Raw genomic sequence first — 18,378 nt, forward strand, 5'->3', positions numbered from 1 at the left:
CAGCTTCTCGGCTATCTCATCATGCAGTAAATACTTAGTAACTAGTACTCAATGCTCACGCTAACTCATGGTAAATTACGTGGAAGTTTGATAATTTATTAACGACTAGTCGAACGATTAGATACGCCGTGCTAGGCTTATTGATAACAAGTAGTAGTCTCAATCGACCCTGGACCGTTCAGCCTGGTTGTAATGCCTAGGTCAGACACTAAGGGATAATACACTTAGTTGTGGTTGATGTCTGGTCGGAGTCGGGGTATGTCTAGTTGATGTCTGCTACTTTTGTTGGAAGAGCCGGTCCGTGCAAGGGTTCCCCCGAAACTTAACTTGGTGTTATTAAATACTCGAGGCATAATTACGGATAAGTATTGTGAATAATTATTCCAGTTAAAGTTAGTGAATAGTTAATGAAGAACGGTGCCCATGTTGTCGACATCACGTGATGCCCATATAAGGAGTGTGACGACATCACACGTCATGCTTTATTCAGTAAACAAGTCAGGTTCCTTGGAATAAAGAGATATGACGGTTTACTTTGAGATCGGAGGCGCAAAACAAACGCTTAGTCCACTTAACACGCTGAACTCTGAGCGAACAAACCCACAAGTATAAAATATACCAGCCAGGAGTTGTTCTTCATCACGTGATGCCCATATAAGGAGTTGTTCTTCGACAGATACAGTAGGATCCGCAGGTAGTTGGACCAACCGTTTTATTGTATAGTCTAGTCGTAGTATGTGTATTATTTTACTGGAAATAGTATTACAATGAATATGATGATGGCGGCAGAATGAAACGAACCACTTTTAACCGAAATAGGTTTAGTATACCTCATACCATACACCTGATGGAACCCGGTTAACATAAATTGTAAGCTCAGCGTCAACAGTTCATTTTTAAAGCAATACTATTAGGGGTCGTTAGGGGTCGTTCACATATTACGTGAACTTCACTTACTAAAACAGTTACTGAACCCCCTTACTAAAACCTCAGTTATAAATTAAAGAATGAATTCCTGTTAGTTACTGAGAATAAAGGTAATGTGCCGTAAAGGTTATAAAGTGCAGCCGAGCCTTATCTCCCAATTTACAAAATTTTTAATTCTATAAGTAGAACTATAAAGGGTTAAAATAATGAGGCATACATTTCGTGAAACTAATATAAATAAAGTGACAATTTTCATCAGCAAAATAATACTAATTATACGAAATTCGGTTGCAAATATAAATATATTAATTAATGAACGTTCATAAATCTTGACAAGTATAAACGTTAAAGATAAGTAACTTTTGAAGGTGTGGTAGAACCGGAAATTCTCAATAACTCTTATCAACACCGCGCCGAGCGTGCTAAATCACTCTACAGTCGATCTTCGAGATTTTTCTAAAAGGGCCCCCGACAGTTGAAACCAACTGAAATCGATGTGTTTTCGGACGCTGATTCCAAATCACCCCCAAGTCATAGGGATAAAATGCTCCCCCGACGAGATATTGGCGAAAAAGTGTCTCGATCACGTGATATGACCATATAAGGAAGTTGGTCGAATTTCTCATTAGGGTTAGGGTTTCAGCATATGCTTTTGTTAGGGATTGGGTTAGGGTTAGGGTTGGGATCAGATAAGAGGGTTAGGGTTTCGAATAGTCGTTCAGGGCCAACTATAGAACTGGTTAAAAAGTCACGTGACAATCGAGTGTAGAGTGATTAATTATCATCCTATCAACACAGTCTGTAAAAAGTCTTCGCTTTTAAGTGTGAAACCCACCGGTCTAGGATAATAACACAAAGAATTGAGAGAAATACTCTAAATAAAGTTACCATCATAATGATATGTGGTAACTGGAGTTCAGGACCGGTTAACTACTTTTAGAAAATGAATTTAATATATTGTAACCCAAATATATACAGATTGGGCTCATTGAAAGCTCATAGTCATAGTCTAAATTTTAACGGGCGATGTAACGGTAACGGTACAATTTTGTAAATTAAGAAAAAAAGAAAAACATTGCAACACATTTAAGTAACCAATGCAATATAATATATTTAGTTCACAGAATTCTAATCGACTTCAGGGTTCGTTCTAGAGGACGATCTAGAAATGTAAGCGAGCATCATTTGTCTCACGGTGTGGGCCTGCCGCGCACAAGTGCGCACACGGCCACTTCGCGCGAATAGCAACGAAGTATCGCGACGTGAGACAAATCATCATGAGGACAACTTATTGCTTATCCTACTCCTGAAGCTGCATACCACCAATCAGTCAGCCAGCGACTTGTACATAAGCTACTGTCTCTTACTTTGATAAAGTGGACCTCTAAAGTTAAACCGAGGCTAATATTTTAGTTGTTCTTTGAGCAATTAATTAATTAATTAATTGATTAGTTTATCAACTAGCGCTTCTTGGCGGGTCTGCGGAGGGTTTTGCTGACTTCCTCTTCCTTGTTGAGAGTACTTCGCACCTTGTTCAGCTTATCCTGCATTGTCTTCAGACGGTTTATCTTTCTTTGGAGAATGACGTCCAGGGCCCTTGCGTAATCTGGGGGGTGTAAGGGAGTTAAGAAGGACGTTAGGGTGTTATTAAGGAGGTGTTATTGGGGTGGAGGAGGTTATTGATATGAAAAATGCATTCTGTTGCATGATAAGACGATACCAAGTTTGGTATTCGATAAAAATACTGCTTTTAAAAGAGTGTTTTAAAGTTCGGATGACGACACAGGGTTCAGTTTTAAAATGTTAACAATGCAGGATTCAGGGGATCGTATACTTGGAATTTAGACACTTAAGTTCAATGTGAACAACAATTATAAAGTACAGTATAGTTTGAGTTGCCGTCCTCCAATCAGAAGCTCAAAATTGCTCGAACTAACTCATTCCAGTTCTAATTTCACTGTGGGCCTATCATTTTTACCCTAACTGTAAAACAAAGAAAGGAAAGTGAAAGTGATAATTACCTTCAATGTCATAGTCTACATCTTGATCTACTCGTTGTAAGATCTGCTCCTCCTGCTTCAGATACTCTTTATTTTCCTGCAGTTGGTTGTCATTAATAAGTTACTAAAATTGTAAAACGAGCGGGAATTCTAGAGCCTTGTCATATCTAAAAAACACAACAAGTGACGTCACGTCAACAAGTGACGTCACGTCAACAAGTGACGTCACGTCAACAAGTGACGTCACGTCAACAAGTGACGTCACGTCGACAAGTGACGTCACGTCAACAAATGACGTCACGTCAACAAGTGACGTCACGCTAACAAATGACGTCACTACAACAAGTGACGTCACTACAACAAGTGACGTCACGACAACAAGTGACGTCACTACAACAAATGACGTCACGACAACAAGTGACGTCACGTCAACACACTTACTGATATGCACTGCTGATGCTCGTCAACCAACATGTCCTGAGCCTCCTGCAACATGTCCACTGCTTGGTGAAAGTTGTACATCTCGGGGTCCTCTTCCTCCTCACCTGTAATTCATTATTTATTATATAAACTAGTTCATGAGATAAGGAGGAGTATACACTCCTTATATGGGCATCACGTGTAGTATACACTCCTTATATGGGCATCACGTGATGATGAAAATTTAATATGGATAAATTGGGTATTTGAATAACAATGTAAATTCCATACTAAAGTGTGCCGTGTGATAATATTAAAACCGTAACAAATAGATACACGGAACTGTGGTGTTGAGCTATCACAGGAGAGCTTTATATTGAACTCATTAAATTACACCAATTTCTGGAGACAGTTATTGTAAAGAGCTGGATCAAAAGTTTCGGATAGTTTTTGAAGCAGGATCCCAAGGAAAGGAAACACCGAAGAAACTTGAGTTGTGAAATCTGTAGTGAAATCTGTAGTGAAATTTAGTGAAATTTAGTGAAATTTAGTGAAATGTAGCGAAATTTAGAGAAGGTAATGATGGTTTTCAAAGGCCTTCAGTTAATATCATTAGACTTATGAAGGTCTTCTGATACAACTGAAAGGATCCCAAAAGTCATTGAGCGGGAGAGAACTCACTACAACCGGTGGATTGTGAGAGATATTTATTACATTTTGTAGAGTGTGTAGAGTGTGTAGATTATGGAGTGTGTAGATTTTGTAGAGTCATTAAAGCTTGTACTCACAGGACGGGTTAGAGGGGGACAGGAAATTATTATTGACGGTACCTTTTATAAAGGAAACAATATTCATTATTAACATTAAACAATTATTGATTAACAATTTGAGCGTCACTAAATTCACCCTCACACTCTCTCCCACAACTCACCACAGTTTATACCTTGACTTCTCAGACTCTGGTGCATGTAGGCCAGGTCGTTGTCGTTGTTTTCTATGTCAGGTAGTGGTGGGGCTGGTTTACCCGGTTTGGATCCAGGTCCTGGTAGCAGTAGAGTTGGTTAGTTAGTTACACCACTAGTTACCATAGTTACAATAGAGTTGGTTACTAGGTAATATAATGAATATGGTCTACAACTTTCACCCGATATAATGCCTAATGATGTCGAATATTTCCATTCTCATTGCTGTATTGTATGTGTACTATTTGTAAAAAATTCAAATCAAATCAAATCAAATCATGGGGGATAAGCTATCTGTTCAGAGTTGGAGTAAATTCGATATCTGATCAATACCTCTGTGGACTGTGTCTGAGAAAATTCGGTGATTACATTCACATTCATTTAGCAAAATAAAATAAGAGAATGTTCTAAGTTTCCCGACTTACCCAGCTCTTTGACCCTGTCAGCGTATCGGAGAGTGTTTAGCGTGCACTCAACACTATTCTGCCCGGGCGCACAAGTCGCTATCATACACGTTCGAGCTTTCTCACCGATGAAGGAATCTCGCAATACCTGAATTGGTAAGTAAGTAAAAATTATGACATCATATCATCCCTCATGTCTACCAAGTATCATCACACTATATGAAGAAATATATAGATATTTCCCCACCAACATTAGTAATTTATCAAATACAATCTTATTAAATATTATCGAATACATTATTGTACCTGGGTCAGTTTGCTGGCTCTAAAAGGAATGTGCATCGCCTTCATGGACATAGCTCTGATACATTCTTTCAGCGCTAGCAGTGACTTGTTGATCTCAGCTCCTGGGATATTTGCACGTTTGTAGATTAGTTAGAAATAACCAGTGCTGTAGTGGTTGTTAGTGCAATTAGCGAGTTAGAAGCGCACAAGTTATCATAGTGAAGGGAACAGTTGCACAGATGTAAAGTGGTAGAATACAGAGCATTGAACCAGGAAAATAAGAAGATAACAGTAGCTGGAAACACTAAAGATAAGAGAAACTACGAACCTTCCAGTCGAGTAGCCCGGTTAGCACTACTCGTATCAGCGCCTCTTTCATTTCCCGCTAAATCAATCAGAGAGAACTTCCCGTGGAGCTTCCCTCGTGTGGTCCTCAGAATGATCTGGAACACTGCGTGAGATCTTGAAGAATGTGCGTTGGCGCTGGTCTGTCCGGAGGTCCTGACAGCACTACCGTCCTTGATAGCGTTCAGAACACTGTTGACAGAGAGGACTGGAGTCTCCTTCAGATCCACCACATTGACAACACTTTTACCGTCCTCCAGTACACGCCTCTTTGCTCGTTTTGCTAACAGATCATACACCTTACCACCGTATATCTCAAAGAAGCTGCAGCTCACTTTCAGATCTAGCTGACTGTAGTGTGTGCTCCTCAACAAGTCGAACACATCTCGGGCTGCCATGGCGTAGATACCAGCTGAGAAATCTTGCTCTTTTCCAGTGAAATCTCCTCCCATCGTGTGGGTTTTACCGGATCCTGTCTGTCCGTACGCGAAGCAGGTGGCAAACCCTCCGTCGAATATGGTTCTGATAATCGGCTGGGCAGTGAACTTGTAGACTGTGGCATTGTCAATATTCTCGTCAAATGTATAGTCAAAATGGAAGTTGTGGTTTTCCAAGAACTTCGTCAAATCCACTTTGAGCTTCGGTTCGTGAACCTGAAGTGAGAAATTATTTAAATTGGATCTTTTAAGCTAAGGGGACTAGCCATTTTCTCAGATCTATGTTTACAACTGAGATTGACCGTCGAAGTTTGATGAACCTAGATTTATAAATAGAGCATTGGTAAGGTAATCGTCCGTTGCCCCTAGTGAGTAAACATTTTCACGACAGTACCGATAAAAACGGTCGTGCGCGCTGCACACTGGATGAAAAGTCAGTAAACTTTGTTTACAACTTTAGCAAAGCGCGTTACAAAATGTTGGATAATTTTCAAAAAGCGCGGTAAATTACTTAGCTTGTCTCATTTTTGACACTGTGATGAAACAGTGTAAGTAACGAATAAATAATAATAACACTCTTAAATCTCGGTTTAAATGTCGTCTCGAGTAATTACATTTTTATCGACCTAACTTTAATCGTTGGTTCATTGTTCACTGGTTGCTCTCATCCCAAAACATTCTGGGCACCAAACCAATTAGGCAGAAACTTATAACCCAACAATAATTAGCATCTGCTAAGAGAGAAAAACCACAACATTTTGTAATGTCACATAGCTTATCGCAGTATATTAACAAATCCTTACAAAGCATTGCATTACTCACAAGGAATCAGGAAATTACATAAGATACTTACAGTCATGGATTCGAGTGATGGTAACGTGACCACGTCAACTGTCTTTGCTTTCTTCTCTGTGGACACAGTTTAATGTTTAGCACCTAATTTATACAACAAATTTCTTAGCAACTGTCTAGACTTTACTGGAACAAGTTCTTTAATTCGCACTCTTTTCCAGTGTAATTTAATTTCGTTCTCGCATAATCCAGTTTTAAACTTTATACACACCAAACACGTGACATTGTGGTTAACACAGATAAACCACATAACCACATATAATGAGCAGTATAGAGAGTATGAGTTGACTGTGTTTAGTGTGCAGACAACATTCTGTGCAGATAGGATACATATCAGTTTGTTTACAAAAAATGTGGATGTGCAATTAGAAATGCTCTTGTGCAGGCAAAAAGGTTACCAGGTAACAGGTTACCAGGCAACAAGGTTACCAGGCAACAAGGTTACCAGGTTAAGGTTTTCCTACCCACCTTTCTTGTTAATAGGACGTTTCCTGACACAGACACAAATCCTGTGATCTCTGACTATTTGGTTAGCGAAGGAAACTGGTGAAGCATCCAGCTCATGTCTGTAGTCCCTGTATTGTGTGTGTTGTTAGTAACGTTACAAAGGCATGTCACATTTAAATGATGATTTTGTGGGAAAACTTTTTTAATCCACCCTTAAAAATCCTTCAAGGGTACCAATAAGTTGACAAAAATCATCAAATAATTAATTTAAACTGACTCTATCATCTGAGCAAACTCCCAGTTAGGATTTGAAGGGTCAATGTCACCGCCTCCATTATTCTGATTTACACGCTGTCTGAAAATATGGAGTTCTTCTTAAAAAGTAGTGTGTAGTGTCTACAGTAACACCTGATAAGGTTTACAATAGTTACAATAGTTACAATATCGCGTGTAACTTACGATAGTTATGATGAGAAATAATCAGTAATGCTCTGGTGACTACTTTAATGCTATTATAAACGGGGTAGTATATTCATGCAGTCCATTTAAAGTATCGAATTTCAGTCTAATGAAGATGGTTCAGTTATATGATAAATATCCCTATATATAATTTATTAATATTTTATAAGCAGGTTCAGTTCTAGTATCTACAGACTCGGTTGATAGTATTAATATTAATAAAAGTTAATAAATAAATGTTAAATGTAGAAATCGATCCATTACATGCTGGCATCGAACCAATTAATCTCAATCGTTTATCCAAAGAGAAGAGGAGTAGAGAAGACAATTCTCAATTGAGGAGAATCAAAGTTTTCAAAACTGCTGTTTTGCTTCAGCTTACGCTTGACTTGCACTACTTTTCCTGCGTACAGGTTTTTTCGCCATACTCGGCCTGAAAGCAATTGTTGCAACTCTCAGTAGCAAAACTCTCAGTAACAAAACTCTCAGTAGCAAAACTCTCAGTAGCAAAGCTCTCAGTAACAAAACTCTCAGTAGCAAAACTCTCAGTAGCAAAACTCTCAGTAGAAAAACTCTCAGTAGCAAAACCAGAAAATAATTTAATGAGAGCCACTATTGTATTTTAGCGAGTTTAACCAACAATCTAGTCGAACAAATAGGATCTCCAGATAAGAAGGAGGGTGTGTTGTTAGAAAACATTGTTTGCCTCATATCAGTCGAGCTTACACTTAATTACTCTATCAATTATAACTGTGAGTGAGGACTATAAATTATAATAAAGTGTGTAGAACTTGTAGCATTCTAAAACTTGTAGCATTTTTGTTTACGAAGGAGCAACCTAGAAGTAGTAGTTAATGTTAGTACGCTACATTGTGGTGACCTATCCGTAGATAGATTTAAGGTATCGAATGTCATTTGTAACTACCACTACATTCGATCAAGCCGTGTGCTATTGATCTTTGAGTAGCAGAGAGTTATAAGTAAGAGCAAATGGTTTAAAGTCTAAAAAATAGACATTTTATTAAAAATTATATCCATTGATTGTCACAACAGTTCTCTTAATATCCAATTTTAGATTACTATATACTGTATATATATATATACAACTATTACATGTAAAGAATGCCGGGCTGCTGTTCAGGACCCTGACAACTGTACATACCGGACTCACTGTACAAGGTACGGGAGGTATTTAAGAGTACACTAGATATCTGTCTAATAATTACCTACTAAATAGTGCTTACATACTTTAGTGTACAGTAAATAAATACAATGTACACTCAATGAATGGTTAGTAGGCGCACTGCCCGGACTGGAGGAATGCATTTCCCCCATTGGAATGTAACCATGGTAACCACCGACCCCAACCGGCCCCAAAACAAGTAGTTTCCTTCAGAATCCAGTTATAATTACATCATACAACTTGTAATACAGCTTGTATTACAAGTAAATTAAAGGGATTAGCTGACTTATTAAGTGATTACAGTAATGTAGTTGAAAGGTAAAACTACCGTAAAGGCATCGTTATTTACCGAAATAGTAAATGATATTTAAAACTCTACTATTCAGTGATACTTGAACTCAGTAGTGTGAAATGAACATTAAAATACACATAGAATCCCAAATTACGGAGGTTTAAAAGTTTAAAGTGTGATTCTTATTTCTGCGAGTGTTTTAAAACTGTATCTGACAACTGCACTCAGCCTAAAATAGGTATTAAAACACACCACGTGTTACACCACGTGACACACCACGTGACACACCACGTGTCACACCACGTGACACACCACGTGGCACACCACGTGCTACACCACGTGTCACACCACGTGACACACCACGTGACACACCACGTGATATACCACGTGACACACCACGTGATATACCACGTGACACACCACGTGATATACCACGTGACACACCACGTGCTATACCACGTGACACACCACGTGACACACCACGTGACACACCACGTGACACACCACGTGACACACCACGTGACACACCACGTGACACAGAAGATAACAGGGGCTGCTCTTCTCTTATCATCTTCTATAGATCCAACTTAACTTAAACTGACAACTTCTTCTAATAGTGATAATTATTGTAATTTTAGATTTGTTTGGAGAGGCGAATCATACACAGTTTAGGCTCTTGAAATCTTCGAATTAAAAATCATCTTTAGAGAACCTCCTGAATAGAATTAAGTTAGGCTCATATTTAGGTAGAAACAAAACAATTATTGTAATAGTAATACTGATTACTCGAATTGTTTAAATTGTTCAAATTGTTCCTAGAGGAATCAGGTAATTGTTGTGACATGTAATACAGTGCGATATTAACACTACACGACATGTCCCTGATAATACTCTACACTTCTTACATTTGCACTCTGTAATGTACGAGTTCTCGTCGCTAGGTGATAATATCTCGCCACTACGCTACAATACACTACCTAGCAACTACACTATGATATCTAGCAACTACACTATGATATCTAGCTACTACATGCCACTTGATACTGTAAAGAATGCCATGAAGTGAGTAATACTGTGAATTGAGGATGAAGCCGCAGAGAGAGAGAGAGAGAGAACTAGATTAACTATGTTTATATTTGGCTTGATGACTAATGACTTGATTCCACCTTCTAACCTAGTAATCACGTGATGCACCTGTACTAACCATGTGCTGTAACTCTGGTAAAGAACCAGGATAATTCCAGGATGCCATTTGTTCAATAATTAGTGGCTTGGTATGTAGTCATAATAGTACATTCCTAAATTCCTTACATATCAGGTCAATAGTGGCTTGGCCAAACCAAGCTTGGTATGTTGTCATAATAGTATTTCCTAAATTCCTAAATTCATTACATATTGCGTAAACATGTCTTTAAAGAAAGTTGCACAAAAGGTAAGTTATTTATGTAGCCTATCTAATTAAACCTAACAATGGAAGAATAGTTGTAAGATTACTGACTATCCAACTTATTACACGGTTGTAAGATTAGCCCGGATATTACAGCTTTACAGAAGCCTCACTCAAGCTCGGATGACAACGTTGTGATTATTTTGGAATGTTTTCTTGGGTAAATTTATATTGTCCCGTTTGATGCGACAAGGAAAAGGCTCTTATCAGGAATGGAATTATTCAACGTTTCAATGTGACAACACCGTATTCATGATCTCAAATTATTTGTATAGTAGTGTTTAGGAATGTGAGAAAACGTATAGTAGTACTTAGTACAAGTTAGATCACTTTAACAGTTAGCTAATCAGAGGAATGACCGGTATTGTGTAATCAGAACCAAACATTACAGGACCTACAGATATTACAGGACCTACAAACATGACAGGACATACAAACATGACAGGACCTACAAACATGACAGGACTACAAACATTACAGGACATACAAACATGACAGGACCTACAAACATGACAGGACCTACAGACATGACAGGACCTACAAACATGACAGGACCTACAAACATTACAGGACCAACAAACTTTTTAAGTTCGAGTTTGCAGAATGAAAATATCTTAGGTAGCAATGTAGAATATTCGTTACCTGTGCGCTGTGCTCTGCCAATCAGATCACATGATTTGATTTTTGATTTTTCTTACATCCACTTTACATTTCTTTATTTGAAAAAAATAAAATAAGAAAGGAAAATACCTCTCATTACTTAGAATTACTCCAAAATAACTTCAATAAGCTACTTTTAATTTTCACCATACCTTCTTTCCTCGCGATTTTTCTTTATCTTGTCAATTTCCTTAACACACTGCGACTTTCTTTTTGCTGAATAGAAAGACGGTTGAAATAATTTTAAGGGCTTAAAAAGGATGGCCTCAATTTTGGTTTTTGAATCAAACTAAAACCATTCGAGAATGTTATTTATAATGGATCACGTTAAAATCATGAGATTTGTTTGTAACAAGTAATACAGTATTGTAGTATCACAGTGTCCACAGTTTAATGTCTCGCATGCGTTATATCATGACACTATCACGTGTAACTCATAATACTACAATTACAAGAATATTACCAACTATATTATAACTATATAATATACAGCACTGTAACATTATTACAACTGCAATTATTATGCGGATATCATGCAGTAAAGACAGCACACATTCGTGTGTAGCATGTTATTATCATATTATTATGTAATTATCTTATTATCATATTATGTAATTATCATATTATCATATTATGTAATTATCTTATTATCATATTATGTAATTATCTTATTATCATATTATGTAATTATCATATTATGTAACTATGTAATTATCATATTACATTTCCAGTAATAGGTAATTACGATAATAGTGTTGCGAAAGTACTTACAAGGATCTGCAGGTGTGCTTACAAAAGTGAAAGTGAAAGTGAAAGTACTTACAAGGATCAGCTGCAGGTGTACTTACAAAAGTGAAAGTGAAAGTGAAAGTACTTACAAGGATCCGCTGGTGTTTGGGCTGGGAAATTCTGTTTCTGAGCTAACGGAACTGAAACATTTTCTGTGCTTTATTAGGAAAAGCGTGGTATTCACATTATAGAATGCAAGCATACAAATTAAAATACCCAGTAATGTTATTAATCTAAAACAAATAAATCAATTTTGATCTGAGAGTCAATAATGACCTTTCTAGGGTCAATAATAACCTTTCTAGGGTCAATAATAACCTTTCTAGGGTCAATAATGACCTTTCTATTAGGGTTATTAAGTAAATCTGCTGTTATGATGTGGCCCAGATATACATAAATTGTAAATGAAAACGGGGCTGTCGATAAATATAGATACTTTATTGTACAGCGACTAGAGGTTTTATTTGACCATTTTATTTATTGGCATTTGGTGTACTCAAATAGATAAAGTAATCAAACAGAATCTAATACAAAACTTAATCTTAAGATTAAGTTAGATGATAATCAAAGTCTATAAAAACTGCTGCCAAGATCTCCAAAATTTTAATTAAGTCAACTTTTCAGCTTACTAGTGTTCACGGGTTGAATTTCTACAACAATCTCTGCAGTTAACGTGTTTTGTCTTGCAACTTTAACTGCAAGTAACAAAGTTACTATGTATAATGTCAACATTCCCAGTTTTTGTGTTATTTGCACTGCATGACTCGTTAATGACTAGTACGTAATCAATCTAATCATGTATCAATGTTTTCTAGCTATCTTTAATCTTAACCTACCTTACGAGACGAATTTATGTTCGACATAATTCCGGTGACCTAAATGATTTCGGAACGAAAATATGGGAATTTGTTCCTAATCAATTATGGTATAATTTGGGGATTTTTTTTCGTCCCCCTATTTTACAAAAATGAAACCCAATATTAAATGCAAAGATTTCCTCTACTACTACTAGTAGTTACTAGTAGATCTCCTCTACTACCCCTAGTAGTAACATAACTAATACTATTAAATTAAATAATAATAATAAAACAAAATGACATGCTCCTACTACTAGTAGTAACAGTAAAAACTAATACTATTAAATTAAATAATGATAATAAAACAAAATGACATACTCCTACTACTAGTAGTAACAGTAAAAACTAATACTATTGAATAAAATAATAATAATAAAACTAAATACTTCTACTCTGAGCAGGAGGTTGAACTGGCGGTGCTGGTTTTGGGGGCTGGTACTGTTCAAAACCTGCCCAATCAGACGGAGGCAGCATGTTCTCATTCAGGGCCAGTACCGTCTCAACTTCTACCTGAAATATAGAATTTTAAATAAATTGTAATCAATTTGATACCTAATAACTGCACTGTATGAGAGTACTGTAACACAATTATCTAATTAATTATCTAATTATATAATTAGCTAATTAATTATCTAATTATCTAATCTTTAGTGTTGTCGGAGGAAAAAGGAATTAGAATCAGACTTTCAGGTAACTGACTAAAGTAACTAAAGTAGCCAAAGTAACTAAGAGTAAAGTAACTAAGTAACTAAAGTAACTAAAGTAACTAAAGTAACTAAAGTAACTAAAGTAACTAAAGTAACTAAAGTAACTAAAGTAACTAAAATAACTAAACTAAATAAACTAACTGACTAAATTAAGTAAAGTAACGCAAGTACGTAACTGACTAAAGTAATTCTAAAGTAACTGACTAAACTAACTAAAACTAACTAATAAACATCTTACCTCCTTCCCCTTAGTTTCACCTCCCTCAAACCACTCCACAGTGATGCTCTGCTGAGCTTCATTCAGACCGCTAACTACTGCCGAATGGATGCGACCATCTGACCGCTGGATGTTCAGGCCGAGACCAAGTCTTAGCACTTGTTGCTGCGCCATTTAATATTGATCTAAGGTTTGTTGATTATTACAATAATGTGGGGAACAATTCCCAGAATTCATCACATCCATAGTTGTATACACTATACATTCATAGTAAATTGGTTCTAAGAACGATCACAAACCAGTATTTTACCCAGATTGGCAACACTGACACGATTATTTAAGGTTAAAGGAAGTAAAACACAATTTACATAAAATAATCGTCTTTCAAAAAGTAACCCAATCAAAATACAGTATGACAAAAATAATTTAAGGTTTAAAAACAATCCTGGACATTACTATTTATTTGCCTTTTCAGCATTTAAAACGTTATATTCCTGCACCCTGGTTAGCAAGCGTGCATTAATTGCCAGGAATTTGTCTGAACAATTAGTGGTACATTTATCTTCTTTTTCGCTTATCTCCCGAGAGGTCATGTCATTGATGCAGCTATTAAAGCAGAGCTCTGAACACTTGTTGTAGTTCGTTAGAAAGTCTCTAAATGCTTCCACTTCGTTCATAGTGATGACTTATCCTAGGAAGCGGAAAGTGGTTAGCTGCGCATGTTCAGAGTCTAGAAGTGGGACAGTACTTGGAATACAGTTAAACAAAGATTCAGTTAAACAAAAATTTCAATTTTATTTATTACTGAGTTAACAAGTTTACAATAAATCAATTTGATATTTAAAGGAATCCTAATTCAATGTGTAATATGGTTGTCACTCTTTGAATGGATTAGATATAGGTTGACGGGGCAAAGGAGTGTGCGTGCTGTTCGCTATTGCTCACACCAAACGGCAACCTAGTAAATGTTTTGTATGGACACCGGTCTCCATAACGATACAAAATTAGTATTGCAGAATTTATTGTATAGCTATTAGTGCAGTGGAGGTAGTGGCGCGGTGTGGTGCATTAATAGAGTGACAGCCTACTGATTTAGAGTTGTTTTTAAGTGAGCATAATGAGTATATTTTTGGCAACTTTTAAAATTGGTTCTTTTAATCATTTATTGAATATCAGTTTAAAAATATATAAATCTGTAATCTGTTCACACTCTGAACCATTCCTATAAAAATCTTAAAAACCTTCCTGAATTAAATATTAAAAACGTCTCAATAATGGAAATAGTCATGCATTTAAGAAATTTACCAAATTCTTATTAATATCTACCTAAGAGAAAAATACCCGCTGTCCTGGGTTAGGTGTGATGGATGAGTTAGATGACAGGTTGTGGAGGTGGAAATTGTTTCTTCTTTATTCCCAATGCCCTGGTAGTCTTGTACTAAGTGCTACCAGGGCTCCTGCGGTCTGTACTGGTACGAGGTTAGTTTTATTTTTACTATGAGTTGGTTCAGCCGAATTAATTATTATGTAATCAAGTTTTTTTGTCTTTTAGTTAGTTGTCATCCGGCCAAACATTAAGCAACTTATATTGCAGTACCATTTATCAATTAGTATATCAAATTATGCCATTTTAATTTTTCATGGCTAAAATGTACTTGTCATACGTTGTATGACCCGCCGCGCACGAGTGCGCGGCTCCCCCTTGTATCGTTGAAACTCTACAGGGTGAAGCGACAGTGGGGGTCACCACGTGATACAAAAATATATACCGCTTGATTTATATATCATAATTAATTGAATTTTCAAATAGAAATACAAAATAAATTGTAACATGTAACGAACTATTTAATTAAAAAAATTAAATAGCTTTTGCTAAAATTTAAATTTTAAGTCATAAAGCAATCTTTTTGTCTGAATTTTAAAATTTAAGAATAATATTTTACCTAAACTATTCGATGTGGTTTTATTTCATATTTGACTAAAATTCTACTTTAAAAGTCAATAGATTATTAGTGACAACAAAATTTAAGTTTAATACATCCATTTCGCACCGTGTTTCAAATATTAAAATTTATAATATGTTTTGTAGCGCGATGCGTTACTGTGCCGCGCCGCGCACTCAATGAGGTTTCTCACGCTAGATCGGCGAAATGCGCTATACTGTGCCTCGCCGAGCTGCGATGAATTGACATCGTCAATTAATAATATGTTTTGATTGAATAGTTGTTAATAGATTTGACGGATGTTAATACATTCGTCTACATTTTTTCGAAATAGCGCGCGCCGCTTTCTTTTCGCGAAGCGAAATATTGTTTTTGGCCCGCGCAGATGGCAAGTGTTTTAAAGTAATGCGCGTCGGGTCTGACCATAAACAATGCAAATGGTCAATAATAAATTTAAATTTTGTTTTATCAACGTTTGTTTAATCAATTCAATTGCACCACGTACCTTGTAATACAATTCAGCCAATCAGAAAACAAAAGTCCGCAAAGTTAAAGCTGTGCACTTTTATTATATAGGCCCCAAATTATACTTTTCAAACAAGTCATAATCTACGTTGTTTAAAATTTTCCCTGAGGGGGGGGGGACGTTATTTTAACAAGGCCGCAATTTATTGAACTCTCTCTGAACAAACAATTGACAGCTTACTACAAGAGCCCAGATTTCCTCTCAAACACTGGCCAGTACATAATGCTATAGGACCTCAAAATAAGATCGAACTCTACAAATTCGATCTATTCAAAGAAAATAGTATCTTAAACATCACTATCTTACAGAGGCGGCTCGTGGGAGCTCATGTTTGGCAGTTGTGTTGGGTGTTAAATCAACGGACTCAGGTGGCTTGGGGATGGCCCTCTCCCCAAATGCTGACGGCTATTCCATATTCGCTGATGACTGCATATAATACAATACCACAGTTGAAAGTTAATTAATGAACTAAATTATTCTAACGTACATTACAGTTACAGTTACACACAGGGCCTCATGTATGAATGTGTGAATGTATGAATGTGTGAATAATGATGACCTCAAGCTAAGAAGGAAGATTTGTATTTCTACAGGGCCCACCCACGCCTAGCTGGGTAGTCTAGTCCCTATATTAGACGGCCAATGCTCTATCCATTGGTATGTACGCGGCCTTACCCAGGCCTGTAATAAATGGGGAGTCCCTCTTAGGACGACCAGTGCTAGACACTGTTTACTACTGACTGAATGGAAACCTACTTAACTCTTTGGATTGGTAGAACCTGTCTGGTTACATGAACATTGGAGCTACTTTTAGATTAGCTCATGATATAATTGTGGACTTAGACTGCTTGGATGTATCACATCTCAACCATTGTTGGGTGTGTTACTTTGTTTTGGGATTTACTTGTAAGCTTTATTGATTTTATCCATAAAATTGCATTTCCAATGATATTTATGTAACTCGAGAAACTTTTTCTACCAAAACGTTCTCGATCGGGAATCGTCTTTAACTTATTTTGGGGAATATTTTGACTTGATATAACGACGTCGTCGTAATGACACAAGTGACTGATCAACCACCTTATTTGATATAGTGTTTTTAAAATAAAGTATTTAAATTTTTTTCCCTGCTCTTGCCGAAGGCAAAAAGATCGTAGGGAATAAGTAATCGGGTTTGGATATATGAGGTGGCCCGACGGTCCTACGATGTCGACAAAAGTCTGCTCCTTCGTAATATAGACCACTCCCCTATAATTATGTGTATAAAAGGAGTATATTTTGCGCGCGCGACGCCAGTTATGTGTTAATTAATTACAGTCATAGCAACCAGTTTTTGGTGCTTGACGACTGTTACACACGGATCAATCATAAATTTAGGTGTTATTTTGATGAGACAAGCTTAATTAATTACCGAGTGATAAAATTCAGCAAGTCAAAACAAATAAAATTATGATATCAGCTGATAAACTCGTGGCTGATTATTATACAGTTAATCGACACTGAATGGTAAAAAGCATAGGAGTACATAGTTGAGAACAGATGTTACTTTACATTTACATTCAAGAAGCTAATATCAATATTGCGGTATGCTTTTAAAGAATCGTATATCAAATAAAAGGCTCGAAAATCGATGGTGCTATAAGTATAGATGTGTCGAGTAAGCATCAAAATGTATTAGTTTACATTAGATAAAAATAATAACTAAGACGAGGCAGAATATTTTATTACAGTCACAAGTCAATAAAGTTGGCATACGATGCAGTAATATGACGTGACCGGTGACATGATACGCATCGTTATTGCTATTACATTATAGTGTATTAACACGAAACAAAACCGCGCAAAGTATGAAATGATCTACAACCAAACCACATACAGATCGACGGCGACACCTCAGATGCGCGCAGAATTTTTCAAGTTCTGCACGCCTAATATAATATAATTTATAAACGATTATCACGTGCGCCAAACACCACTCTGGGATACAATAAAGTAGAACAATAACATTGTAGGCAGTAGGGAAATTTGATCGTGCGTGGTGTTACCGCGGCGAAATTCTTGTTAACTTGGGGTGTAAATATTTTTAGGGATTTTATTTTTTAAAATTTTCAGATCTTTCATACTATTTGTTACTAAAATGCTCATTGTAGCCTATAATATTTAGATTTTCATCATCATCATGTATGTAATGTGTCACAGGCGACAGCAAACAAAAACGG

At 36.6% G+C, this 18,378-nt stretch overlaps 2 protein-coding genes across 13 annotated transcripts in view; both read right to left on the reverse strand.

Annotated features, from left to right (window-relative positions):
• The window catches only part of LOC134820326 (ATP-binding cassette sub-family F member 1-like), a 94,772-nt gene extending 84,048 nt beyond the window's left edge, over positions 1-10,724 (reverse strand). Inside the window, exon 1 of the mRNA XM_063830566.1 lies at positions 10,718-10,724. The gene's annotated coding sequence lies outside the window, so the exon portion shown is untranslated. The remainder of the gene's footprint in view (positions 1-10,717) is intronic.
• The window catches only part of LOC134820324 (kinesin-like protein KIF2A), a 104,570-nt gene continuing 87,340 nt past the window's right edge, over positions 1,149-18,378 (reverse strand). Inside the window, exons 2-17 of one of the 12 annotated variants that reach the window (XM_063830554.1) lie at positions 13,712-13,875; positions 13,153-13,276; positions 11,999-12,061; positions 11,273-11,336; positions 7,921-7,971; positions 7,357-7,434; positions 7,101-7,207; positions 6,634-6,689; positions 5,327-5,996; positions 5,020-5,120; positions 4,735-4,861; positions 4,279-4,389; positions 4,136-4,177; positions 3,369-3,472; positions 2,949-3,024; positions 1,767-2,533 (exon numbers count right to left, since the gene is read on the reverse strand). In XM_063830554.1, the coding sequence (XP_063686624.1) occupies positions 2,388-2,533; positions 2,949-3,024; positions 3,369-3,472; positions 4,136-4,177; positions 4,279-4,389; positions 4,735-4,861; positions 5,020-5,120; positions 5,327-5,996; positions 6,634-6,689; positions 7,101-7,207; positions 7,357-7,434; positions 7,921-7,971; positions 11,273-11,336; positions 11,999-12,061; positions 13,153-13,276; positions 13,712-13,864 (2,073 nt within the window). In that variant the 5' untranslated portion in view covers positions 13,865-13,875 and the 3' untranslated portion in view covers positions 1,767-2,387. Of the gene's footprint in view, positions 2,534-2,948; positions 3,025-3,368; positions 3,473-4,135; positions 4,178-4,278; positions 4,390-4,734; positions 4,862-5,019; positions 5,121-5,326; positions 5,997-6,633; positions 6,690-7,100; positions 7,208-7,356; positions 7,435-7,920; positions 7,972-11,272; positions 11,337-11,998; positions 12,062-13,152; positions 13,277-13,711; positions 13,883-18,378 lie in introns of those variants that run through there. The other 11 variants (XM_063830555.1, XM_063830556.1, XM_063830553.1 and 8 more) reach the window with 11 other exon arrangements.

This window comes from Bolinopsis microptera, chromosome 9 (assembly GCF_026151205.1).
Source record: "Bolinopsis microptera isolate Bmic1 chromosome 9, MBARI_Bmic_1.0, whole genome shotgun sequence".
Taxonomy (NCBI): Eukaryota; Metazoa; Ctenophora; class Tentaculata; order Lobata; family Bolinopsidae; genus Bolinopsis; species Bolinopsis microptera.